The sequence below is a fragment of the Hippoglossus hippoglossus genome, chromosome 3 (genome assembly GCF_009819705.1).
Source record: "Hippoglossus hippoglossus isolate fHipHip1 chromosome 3, fHipHip1.pri, whole genome shotgun sequence".
In the NCBI taxonomy this organism is placed as follows: Eukaryota; Metazoa; Chordata; class Actinopteri; order Pleuronectiformes; family Pleuronectidae; genus Hippoglossus; species Hippoglossus hippoglossus.
In genome coordinates, this window is record NC_047153.1 from 7,113,712 (window position 1) to 7,126,362 (window position 12,651).

At 39.7% G+C, this 12,651-nt stretch overlaps 1 protein-coding gene and 2 long non-coding RNA genes across 4 annotated transcripts; 1 reads left to right on the forward strand and 2 right to left on the reverse strand.

Moving 5' to 3' along the window:
- Positions 1 to 4,493: 4,493 nt before the first annotated feature.
- On the reverse strand, positions 4,494 to 8,883 carry LOC117759582. Its single transcript, XR_004613512.1, has 2 exons — positions 8,762 to 8,883; positions 4,494 to 4,850 (listed from the first exon to the last, which is right to left on the reverse strand). It is a non-coding gene; the product is annotated as an uncharacterized LOC117759582 (long non-coding RNA).
- On the forward strand, positions 4,696 to 9,840 carry LOC117759575 (retinaldehyde-binding protein 1-like). 2 transcript variants are annotated; one of them, XM_034581775.1, is made up of 9 exons: positions 4,696 to 4,818; positions 6,167 to 6,207; positions 6,598 to 6,726; positions 6,833 to 7,037; positions 8,117 to 8,295; positions 8,747 to 8,905; positions 8,995 to 9,105; positions 9,180 to 9,342; positions 9,376 to 9,840. In XM_034581775.1, exons 2-8 carry the CDS (start codon positions 6,199 to 6,201, stop codon positions 9,324 to 9,326), a joined length of 939 nt encoding a protein of 312 aa, XP_034437666.1. In that variant the 5' UTR covers positions 4,696 to 4,818; positions 6,167 to 6,198; the 3' UTR covers positions 9,327 to 9,342; positions 9,376 to 9,840. The 2 variants fall into 2 exon arrangements, with proteins under 2 accessions (XP_034437666.1, XP_034437665.1); XM_034581774.1 differs by having other exon boundaries at positions 9,180 to 9,840.
- Positions 9,841 to 10,761: 921 nt separating this feature from the next.
- LOC117759580 lies at positions 10,762 to 12,371 on the reverse strand. The gene is made up of 2 exons (XR_004613510.1): positions 11,750 to 12,371; positions 10,762 to 11,695 (listed from the first exon to the last, which is right to left on the reverse strand). It is a non-coding gene; the product is annotated as an uncharacterized LOC117759580 (long non-coding RNA).
- Between the last annotated feature and the right edge of the window lie 280 nt (positions 12,372 to 12,651).

The window sequence follows — 12,651 nt, forward strand, 5'->3', positions numbered from 1 at the left end:
ATTATGCTGACCTTTGTCCCAGTTTAGTTCACACTGTGTTCCCACTTTATCCACTCCAACTGTTTTGAATTTGGAATGTGGACAGAAACAGAAGCTTTAAAATTCTGAATGGACAGAAATGAAAGATAAAGAATTAATTCTGCAAACTGATATTAACGCACGGGGCTCGGGACTGTATTTTTCTACAATTTCTAAAATTACCATAATGATAATACGCATGTGCACTGAATTTACAAAAGTGTATATTTGTGACTTAAGTTTTAAAGCGTCTCTGTTTAATCTCAAATCCTGTTTTAGTTTGTCATGTGATTGTTTCCTGGGCAGAACAAATATCAGGAAGTTGGATCGTTTTGGTTTTCTTTGTGGTAAAACACTTGTATATATGTCAGCAGCTTTATTAAGACCAATTCAAACATGTCGCGTCTCATATTTTGTTCCGACTTTCATATTATCAGTTTTTTTTCTTTTTCATTCATGGAACTCTGACCGAGACTGATGAAACAATTTACCCCCAGAAAAGCAACAGTTTGTACTTCTGCTTCCAGACGGGTATTGTCATGTGTAGAAGTCCTAAACACTTTTTCACCTACACCGTATTTTGTGCCTTATGATTATTCACCTCATGAGAGAGAAGACTTTGTTGTCTGTTGTGTAAACTTGATGAGAGTAAAGATCAAAGAACAATTTTCCATCTGCTGGTTTGTTGTGTGCAAAAGTTTCAGAGTCAAAAATCAAATCCGTCCATTCAACCATTATTTATACTATTTATCCATTTTTAAACCAATCTCTAATCAAATGTTAGGTGGATTTAGAAAATAACGATAAACACACAGTAGATTTCATACTTGATGTAGTCATACTTGAACTGCAATTTAATGTTAAAGAAATTACTCTTTTGTTTATGTATGTATGTTTAATTATGTTAAACAATATTTATTTCAATTCAATTTTATTTGTGTTGCACCAAATCACAACAAACATTATCTCATGGCAATGTACACAGTGAAGTCGAGAACTTAGAGAAACCGAAACAGTTTCCAGTTCTGTGGGGAGAAAAATGTCCCTAATGATTATAATAATGATAATTCATTTAAATAAACTGAATTGATTTATTCTATCTAACACCAAGGACACGTTACAATACATCATATACAAACTCAAGAATAAATCAAAGTAAAATTAAAACTATTTATTACATTTTGTCAATATGTCAAGTGTGAGATTATTATGTCAGAAAGAGCAAACTGTTAGATAATAATTTTGATTGTTAAAAGATGTCGACGCCTTTGTGTCAGTTAATTCAACACATTCACAGGTTTTACTCTTTCTTCCTCTAATGATAAATCTAAAGAAATCTTAAATCAAATACAGCATGAAACTGGTAATGAAAGTTTCCACTAGGTTTCACTTGATTGCCATTGGATGATTGCTGCCACTAGATGGGAGTGTTTATCCTTCTCCACAGGGGGCAGGATGTTAAAACTTAAAAAGTCCCATGACCACCTGGTCACAGAAAATATTCTTGAACGCCACTGTAGAAAAAACAGGTTTGAATAATTATGATTGTTCAATTTGTTTAGTTTATTATTCTTTTATTTTCAATATCTTGCTTTTAATTAAGCTGCTTTGGTTTTCAGGTCCTGGTATTATTTATTATTATAACTTTTTTATTGTCATTGAATATTGTGTAGCTCACTATCATGACTCAGTGAGTCACCTGGCAAAAGGAGCCTTGTTAATGTTAGTGTCACATGTGCGTTTGCCACAAAGACCATTTCAAACTATTTGTCCTGTAGAACATTCCTGTGATTTGAAGTCTCTGAAGTATTTGTTACTTAGTATTTGTTATTAGACGTGAAACAACTTGAGCTTCATCCCAACAGTCAAACAGTGTGATTCGTAATGTGGAGGAAATAACACTGTGTTCATCAGTGTTCAGGGTGACATAACTGGCAGGAATCCCTTCACATCAAAGAACTGGATACCGGGGACAAAACCACTTGCATGGCCACGTCTGCGGTGAAACATGGAGGCTTTGTTAACCCCTGGTTGTGTCTGCGCAGGGAATAGCAGGTCAATCATGAGCATCCACTAATGAGCGGAGCTGATAAAGGAACAATGAGCGGGCACAGTGCGTCTGCCAGTTCTGGATGAGGACAGAGGCCTCAGTGTGTGGAGGAGGGAGACCCAGCAGAGGCCTGACGCTTCCTCCGCTCACCCACAGCTCATTAACCTCTTCTATCAGCTCGGCGCCTGCACTCGCTGCTCCGTCAAACATGCTGCAGATTGCTGATGTGTTCGCAGCCTACATGTAGGCTCTGCTCGTTCCTGCTGCGGTGGCATGAAGGGAGACACAAATATGCGCGCCTCGGTTAATTATGTAAAAATGTCAGTTATATAAATAAAACGATTATTCCGCAAATTAGATCAATGCACAGTTGAATCATTTGTATTGCAGTTCAAATAACATGAGGGCTGCAAGTTGTCATTTCTTTTTTTTTTCTTTTCACACAGATGAAACAAATTGGATATAACATGGTGATTAGTGCTTTAGAATCTTTTTAACCAAAGTTTGGACGGATTCCAGACGAGCTGTGTCCAGTCTCGATGCTAAGCTAAGCTAACTGGCTCCTGGCTGTGGCTCCACATTAACGGACAAATATGACAAACCCATGTAACTAGACAAGATAGTTCCCAAAAAATATTTCCAATAAATGTTGAGCTACAGTCTTGAAATGCCTTGAGCATCATCCAATGTTAAAACATTTGCATATCCTGTTAGGGTTTGACTCAACACTATCTGATACACATTGATCTTCATCTTGAATGATGCATAAAATGAATTATTTATTTAGAAATAAAATAAAGGTATATAGGTATAAAGGGTATGATTACAAATCACCAGAATTATCAACACAGAGAAGAAAAATAAAATGTGCAAATTCCAATAGAAAAATGTTCATATCTTAATGAATCAATGGTACAAATTCCAGTGGAAATAGATGTAGTTTAGCAGGTTTAAAGGTTCAGTGTGTAGAATTTAGTGACATCTAGTGGAGAGGACCTGCTCCTGATGTATATAAAGTATTTTAATATAAAGGGCCCATTCTAGAAAACAACAATTCATACAATTTAGATGAAACACAATGGTAAAAACATCACTAGGATTATTTTATATTAAATTTCTACCAATAGATCCATTTCACCTAAATCTTGCACACTGGACTTAAAAGGTTTCCTATGCAAAGCCGTTAGTGACGTCATTTGGAGTCTGTGTGAACATTACTCTGTTTTTATAGCATCATATATGTAATTAACAATCTTCAACAATTGATTTGAAGTCTACTTTGACCTTAGTTTGGTCCATATCCCATCTACTAACATGGAGGAGGTGGGGTTTACGACCTATACTGCAGGTTCGGCTTCAATTTTTGGATCTGTCTTGTCCTCCATCTTTTTATGCAGTCTATGCATTTCACTTTAAAACCACAAATGTGAACCCCTGGGTGGCGCTAAAGGAAAACGAAGTGGTCAGTCAGTCAGTATGATTCATCCTCTGGGGATCATGAACACTGTGGCTAAATGTTCCCATCCGCAAGTAGACAAAACATGAGATTATTCGTTCCTGACCATGTGTCTGATGTTGTGCGATCATGGATGAATAATCTATGATCCGGACCCAAAACAAGTGGTTCCCTCTGGAGGGGGGGTAAAGAATGTGAGGAGAGGAATGTGTGGAAGTGGGAGTTCTGCCTCACAGGTGGTCGTCTGTCTCATAAGTCAAATCCCACCTTTCATGTGACATGTTCGGGGTCAACAACAAGGCTGATCGGGATGTAAGAGAAGGTGGTGAGAAAAAATACAATGTGTGATGTACCAGAGCTGAATAATAAAGTAGGCTGAGGCTGAATGAAGTAATTTAAAACTTACTTCTATTGAATTCTCATTGTTTAGTTTCCCCTCGAGATACTTTATTAGGTTTCAAAATAAAATCACATCTAATAAAAATGAAAGCGATTACGAGTCTCTCTCAGCTGTCAATCATCAACTACTCAAAACCAAACTTACTGCAACAAACAACGCTTGAACAAACAGCAGTGTGATAGGAACGAGCTAAAATATGTATTTTGACTTATTAGTTTAATTCATGACCCCTCTATTAACATGGAGGAGGGTTTATGACCTACACTGCAGCAGGCCACCAGGGGGCAATTGAGACTGTTTGGCTTCACTTTTGTGGAGTTTCCTTATTTACAGTCTGTGTGCAAAACACAACAGCACAGATGAAAGACACGCAAAAAAAAAATTGTTGCTGCCTTTTACAAAACGTATTTTTCTGAAACGATTTCAAAAAGTTTTCTGTTTTTCTTTGTTTTCCGTCTTTATTGCTGTCAATCAATTTATCTATTTTTTCTGTGTTTTCAGAAATGTCAATGCATTTTCTTTTTTGTTGTGTTTTTCATTTTATTAATGTGTTAATGGGTATTTTGTGCATCTTTTTACTTGTCGTGTTTTCTGTAAGAACTCAGTGTGATTTGTAAAATGTTATGTTGTAATGTGTTCTTTTTTATTGTTGTTGTCTTTTGCCACAAACTGTAGCACCAGAGTGAGTCTCAGGCCTTTACCACACTACGCCTCTCCTCCTCCACTCCGGCACGTCACAGTTTGCATGGTGTAGATTATACCACTCATTGTAATCCACTGTGTCGTTGTAATCCTCCTCTGAGTGGCGTTTCCAGTGACTCCTCCCCTCCTGGTCGTCTCTCCTCCGTGTCTCCTCTGTCACTCTGACTACACCTCTCATCCCCTCTGCTCAAGGTAAGGCTGCTCAGCTCTTTAGTTCAAATCATCTGGGAATGAAAATGATACAAAATTTAAATAACTTGTTAGATGAACAACTCTTCTATTCACTGGATTCTGAAACTATCAATAGCTGTAATAAGTGAATATGTTGTGAAGTGTGTAAATCCAGCGTCCTGCTGTGTCTGATGTTCTGTATTTGAACTTTCACATGGTTTTATCTGCACCATGATGTACACTAATGATATCAGCAGTCATAGACAACTTTATACCACACTGAATCAACATTATTTAGCATTTTACTGAATGTTTTGGGAATATTATTTGTATATTGTTTAATAACTTTTTGAGGATTTGATCAGCAACACTGTGCAATTTAAATGTCCAGTAAATGTAGCTCAGCCCTCAGGTTGCAATCAGATTGATTTATAACAAACCCAAATGTGCCTCATTGAGTTAAAGCAAGAGGTTAGAACCTGGTTTCACAAAAATCAAATACACTGTGAGCTTTGTAAAACCCAAACCTTGTAATTAAGGTCTTTTCAAATGTTCACAGATTTTTCTACTAATCTGGACATAAAAATAGCACAATAAAAAGGTTTCTTTTAACCTTAAGTACCTCCTTTGTTTCATAATTCAACAAAGAGGAAAATGACATAATGCCTTGCAGAATTTGTATATATATAAATATAAGCTAAACTATAAAATTGACTTCTTATGTCCTACAACATAAATGCATCTGCATATTCATAAAAAGTGCCCATTATGTTATTTGGTGTTTAACAAAAGCAGAAAGTAATTTCTTGCTCCTTGGTTTAGGAAATAGAGTCACAAGTTTGTGTTTTAAAGTATTTTTTTACTGAGCTGCAAACAGCACATTTCTCTCATGATTCTGGAAACATCTTTAGAAAAGGATGTGTGCTCCACTGATGAGTAAAGAAACCACTCTTCAGAACAGCAGCATCTGTTCTTAAACTCACTTTCAGATATTACCAGGAAATTATTTTGAAAAAATATACTGGAAATACCTGAGAAACAATGTGGGATTGTATAGTTTTATATGAAAATAGTGCTCAGTAGATATCAACTGTTTTTTTTTTACCTGTTATATAAGAGGATGTCTGCTCCACTGATGAGTAAAGAAACCACTCGTCCTGTTCAACATTTGGAAAATTATGTTTTTATCCTACAACACCTGTTGTGTTTATGCAAATCATTTATAGATTGTGTCATATTTCAGATTTCTGATCCCAAGACCTTTAATTAAAAAACCCTCACATCATTAACATCATGTGTTAACATCACGGTTTTCTTCACAGTTTGATGTAGTTTTGTTCTGTTTGTTCTTTTCCTTCTTTCTTCCCAGTGTCGCTGAAGCTGCTGAGAGACGCTGCAACCATGGCTGCTGTGAGTTGAATCACTTGAGTGTCACTTTGTCACCGGCTCCCAGTTCACTGGTGGAAAACCTCGGTCTTAGAGAAGCATCAGGATCCTGGATGTTGGACCTCGCTGCTCAGAGCTGTTATTGTGCCACTAGATGCTCCGGCTCTCTGGGATGGAACCTTAAGCTGTTTTTAAGAAGTGGCTTTAGAAGTCCTTTCTGTAATCATGTGAAGCAGATTAAGCAGTGGGGTGTGTCGTTTGGGGTCTGCTGTGGCTCAGCTGGGGTGTGGGACCTCAGATGTGTTGTGTGTCTGTGTGAACACTGCAGTGGAATGGTCTTTAAAGAGCGAGGAACACATCTTATGATTCTCAATAACCTGGACGAGCTTATGTGATGTTTTCTTCTTCATGCAGACTGGATCTTTCCGTATGGTGTCAGAGGAGGAGCAGGCCATGCGCTCCAAGCTGGAGCATTTGACAGTGAAGGATCATGGGCCGGTGTTCGGGCCGTGCCACAAACTGCCCGGCCACACTGTGCAGAAGGTACAAAAACAACTAGGAGCACATACACACGAGTTCAAATCAGATTATCCAACAGTTCCTGGAGACCACAGTATCTCATGTGTTTGTGTAATTCTTTCTCCTCAAGGCCAAGGACGAGCTGAATGAGACGGAGGAGAGGCGGGCGTTGTCGCTGAAGGACCTGCGGGGCATGATGAAGGACAGGGCGGCCGAGGGAGACAACCTGGCCAAACTGATGCTGGAGCGTTTCGGGGACGAACCCGACTCTCTGCTGCTGCGCTTCCTCAGAGCTCGCAAGTTTGACGTGGTCAGGGCCCACGATCTGATGAGAGGTGAGGAACAGAGGGGACGGCCTGTTAGTCCGCTGCTCCTGTAAATGAGCGTGAGACCACTTTTGTGCTCCTCGTTTGCGTGAACCCTGCCCATCACAGGACCGGGAGGCGCATGTTCATTAATTGGGGGCATTGAGATGCTTCTGAGTTTCCCCTGACAAAGAGCTCCTTTGTGTGCAAATAGGACAGTGAGCTTACTTTTACTTGTGAAGCCACAGTGTTCTGCTGGGAACTCCACACAGCGCTTCCTGAGCCGAAACAGCAGAGACCAGGTTTCTGACTTTCATGAAATGGTGTCATCATTTCATTTACAAAAAATGTATATGACAAAAAAAAAGAACAGCTTGGAGAATGTCTGATGATTCTGCCGTTATGGCAAATGTTTCTTTCTAAATTTTGCTATCAACATTTGATATATTTTGGTCCTCACAGAGATGGTAGAAGAAAAAAAAAAACTTTGTGAATATATTTGGAGAACTTATTAGTGTGAGAGGGGAATGTGATTTTCTTTTTCTAACAGGGCTATTCTTCTTTCAAGAGATGGTGTATGATGGGAACGTGAACTTGGTCTGTTGTGTTAATTACCAAACACACACACAACATGCACATGTAGATGGACTTTCTCACATGCGCACACATCACATTTGATGGTTAATTGGTGCGTTGAGGCTCAGTGCAGCACTGTAGATGCATTAAGACAGTGGTGTCATTGTGTTGCTCAGTTCAACAAGCAGCTGATGACTGAGACTTTGTGCACTGATGAGAGAGTTCAGCTCATCATGCAGGTCCATGTGTGTTTTTGTGTGTAGTTGAATAAATGTACTTAGTTACTGTCCTGAAAACTTATTGATTGAGCATCTTGACTGGTGATGAAAATATTTGCTGCTCTAATATGAATCATTTAGTCTCAAATGGGTTAAACAGTAACATGAGCTGCTCTAACTGTCAGTGCTCATGTGACCAGAAGCGAAAAATATCGTCTGCCCTCAGATACGCTGCTAAATTAAATAGTACACCTGTAGAACTGTATTGACCCCCAACTGAACAATGCTGAAAACAGACTGACCCTCGCTCTGCAGGTTACGTGCGCTTCAGGAAGGAGTACCCCGAGCTGTTCGAGAACCTGACCCCCGAGGCGGTCCGCAGCACCATCGAGGCCGGTTACCCTGTGGTGCTGCCCAGCAGAGACAAGTACGGCCGCGTGGTCCTGCTCTTCAACATCGAGAACTGGGACCTGGAGGAGATCACGTTCGATGAGGTAGATGTGCAGCAGCCTCACAGAGCACATTTACATTAGGGTTAGTGTGTTTTCTCCAGCTTCCTCCTACAGTCCAAAAACTATGAGGATAGGGGTTTGGTTAGTTAGAGACTCTAAATTGACGTGTGAACGGTTGTTTGTCTCTGTACGTTGGTCCTGTGATATGCTGGTAGCTGTCCAGGGTGGACACCACCTCTCACCTCATGTCAGCTGGGATGTGCTCCGGCTCCCAGATGTATAGATAATGGATGAATGAATGAACAACTGTTCAAATGTTTCTATTCTTTATGTTTAAGAGACAAAAAGCAACAATGGATTCTGACTTTTAAAGTCTTTTTGCCCGTATTGGTTGTATCTACTTATTTTTCCCTATAAAATGGGTAATTTGTCCAACTGTAAACACACATTTCTTAAAACAACAAATGTCTGTGTGTGTGTGTGTGTGTGTCAGATCTTGAGAGCTTACTGTGTGATCCTGGAGAAGCTGCTGGAGAACGAAGAGACTCAGATCAACGGCTTCGTCCTGATTGAGAATTTCAAGGGCTTCACCATGCAGCACGCCTCGGGGATCAAACCGACGGAGCTGAAGAAGATGGTGGACATGCTGCAGGTCAGACAGAAAGTTAAAAAACTGAGAATGTCTTGTTGACGAACCTCAGACCCTGTGAACCTTCACATCTTGTGTGTGCTCTCCTGCAGGACTCCTTCCCCGCCCGTTTCAAGGCGGTCCACGTCACTCACCAGCCCTGGTACTTCACCACCACGTACAACGTGGTCAAACCCTTCATGAAGAGCAAACTGCTGGAGAGGGTACGAACGGTCGCCATCAGTTTGTGTTTTCCGTCAGTTTTCCTCTCATCTGATCCAGTTGCATTCTTCCTCAGGTCTTTGTTCACGGCGACGAGCTGGATAACTACTTGAAAGAATTCGATGCCGAGAACCTGCCGGCAGATTTCGATGGAAAGGCGTCCGCCTCCAACAACCAGGCCATCGCCACCAAGCTTTTTGGCTCTGAAGACACTGCTCTCTGAAAACACATCTCAAACCCAAGGGATAGAGTCCTTCACCCCAGATGCTTCTTTTGTGATCAGATCAGATGTGTGGTCTAATTTGAAGCTAGGTTTTTATTATTATCATTATTATTATTCTTCAGGTAAATAAAAAGAAGTATCTAGAGTTAGGAGCAGGGGACGGTTTGCAGAAGAGTAACACTGGCGATAGAAACGGGAACAGAAAAGGATGTTTAGATGTTTTACGAAGAGAATAACTGACGGTTATTGTTTGTGATTTTAGAGTTTTGCTCCACCTCTGAATTCATTCGTTGTCCCTGTACAAGGTGGACGATGAGATTCGGTCATGTGACGACGTAGCTCACATCCAGACTTCAGTCTTTGCCTTAAAACTGAATTTCAACATTCAGACCAGCCTTGTGCCTACAGTCGTGTCGGATGAAGGAGGAAATTATTGTGTGAATTATTGGAAAGGTGTGAAGAGGGAAAACTGATGATGGATAAACCTGCATGTGATTGTTGTTTTAGGAGCAGGGGCCCCCCGACGCAGTGCCACGGCAACCTTGTCTCCACGGCCTTGTTCAGGTGCCTGATGAACCGCAAAGATTCCTTCTGACAAAGTGCATTTGATTGTCAAATTTTCAATAAAATAGTTTTTTTTGTCTGCGTTTTTCTGTAGTTTTATGATTTGTCATTTTTAGAATTTGTTGTGCGGTCTAAATCTCAAAGTGTTTCAAAGAAAGATTACCAGTGTAAACCAGGATTTCCTCATTAAATCAGATTTGGTTTGGATTCAATTCTGTTTCATAGAGGATGTTTACATTAGTCTGATCTAAATTGCCGTGTTAAGTCAGGCTGGTTTTCATGACACACTGTTCTCCTCCCTGATTCTTTCATGAGCCACTTAAAAACCGAGCTCATCTTCGTCTGTGTTCCAGTATGTATTTAATATGAAGCTACAAAATACAAACACATCACGGTAATATTCAAGTATTTAGCCGTATTAAACTCTATATAAAGACGATATAACAGATATAAAGTCCAAACACACATGTAATCCGTTTTGCTCAAACATGGTGTCTGTCATTTTATGTGGTTCTTATCACACTTATCTATGTCCAAGTACTTATTTTAAAGTTTGTTTATAACTGGTTATCTGAAGCTTTTAATAGGACGAAACGTCTTGATTGACAGCTGAGACTGACTCCCGATTGGTCAAGCACATGTCGGCTGGATCTTGATACCAGGGCTCCATCTACTGCTGGCTGCTGCACAGACTGAGGTCAGTGTTAGTCTCTGGAATATGTTTGGCTTCATTTCTTCATAGTGGGAGGAAGTGGAGACACATTTCTAAAAACAGTCTTTAGTCTTTGCTGCAAGAAATGAAATAGACAACAGCTTCTATTAAAAACACTTGTGCGGACGTTGACATCAAAATCATTTCACCATAAAACAGTTTTTCTTTTGAGAAAATAATTTATTTTGGAACACAATAACCATATTTTCTCTTGTAATTAGATCACACACACCACTGGCTTTCTTCCACAAAAACACCCAGGGTTCGATATCAGAGTTATGTTGTGTGACTGTGTGCTCCCTCTAGTTGTCGCCTCATCCGTTTCACCGTCAGCATCAAAATGTCAACACTAAATTAAAGCTGTATAATGATCACTGTGGGTTCACGTGCTGTGGGCTCTCATCCATTTACTGAGGCTCAAGATTATTTCAGGAGGAAAAACAAACACTGAGCGATGTTCCCCCCCGATCCAAGGTGTATTTTTGGATTCATCGACATGTTAAGTCAATGAGACGCTTTTATATTCCACTTCCTAACAAGCCCACAATGTTGAAAGAAGGATGCTTGAACACTGGGGTTAGGATAAATACAGAGGAGCACATGTTCATAACGACACAGCAAAACATGTCAGATTCCACATCCATGAGAAAACTATGCGACATGTTTTGGTCTAATAAACTTTGACACTATTTCCCGTCACATTAGTACTAAAAAGAAAAGAGAATCGGTCCCGGTTGGTTATTGCCTTTAGTTTTCATCCCTGGTCCCTCAAATAATTCTATATATTCTATCTTTATATATTTATTTTTTTCCTTTTTTAAAGTGAAGAAGTTTTGGTTTTTGTCAAATCAGAGGTGGTGATATGACACAGTATACACTTACTGCAAGTTCACTCATCAGCACTCCCACTCTGATGCATATGCACAACACAAAACGCCATAATAACAATACAAAATACAAAACAAAGAAATACACAAAATGATCAACTAGCAAAAAAAAAAATACATCCAAATAAAACATCTAAACCTGTATTACTGTGCAAAAGTAGGGTGGAGGGGAGAAACGGCTTAGAAAGAACACAGATAACAGAAAACTGGGTTTGTGCCTGGTGTGGCCAGGATAAAGAAAACCCACAGGACTGTTTGACGTTGTTGAAATGAGAGCTGTGGACCGTGACCAGAATAACCTCACTGAGGGTGAATGAGAGGATGTGTGCCATTAATGACTGGCAGTTGTAGTTCGGTCTCCCCGTCAACCGATGGCAACAGTGATCTGTGGTTTGGACGATGAAAGAAAAAAATGGCCGACGGCTCAGACAGACACAGCCGCACTCTCGGCTGTGATGTCACTCATCGTCCATAATAAATAAAGTTAAATAAAGTCTGTTATTATACAACTCAGTGTCTCCACTTTCAGTGTCGTGAATTCAGTCTTGACGGGCTGCGGACTTCCAACCAAAGCAATCCCTGCTCTCATTCTAACCGTACCACGGTGTACAGATTCTAAATGTGGATAAAATCAGATCAGTGAATCAACAGTTCAATATTTTCATCACTGACATACATGTCTGGATATTATCACAGAAAAAAACTCTGAAAGTCAGAAAAGTTTAAGCCATTTCAGTCATGACACTATTTACTATTACAGCACTATTTCTATTCCTTTAACAAAAGTAAGCTTCCATTATGAACTCTGATGCTCGGCATAATTAATATTCAGTCGTTATTTTCTCGTCTTTCAGTATTAACATCAAATGATAAACTGTTCAGCATCGGATGATATTAAATTCTTCTAATTTGATTGTTTTAGATATTCTGCACTCCTCTATGATTGACAGTGTGCAGTTGCATGAATTGCCTTTATGTGCCAAAATTCCCTCAAACTGGAATAAACACCACAACATGGCAGATTGTATTAAAACATAATCCTTGGTCTAAAAGCTCTAAGATGCACTGTTGTCAATCCCTGCACGTTCCTTTGTTGCCCAACTGTCTCATCAGTGTTTAGATACAGATTTGCTTGGCTGGACTTCCTGGGCCCTTACAAGGT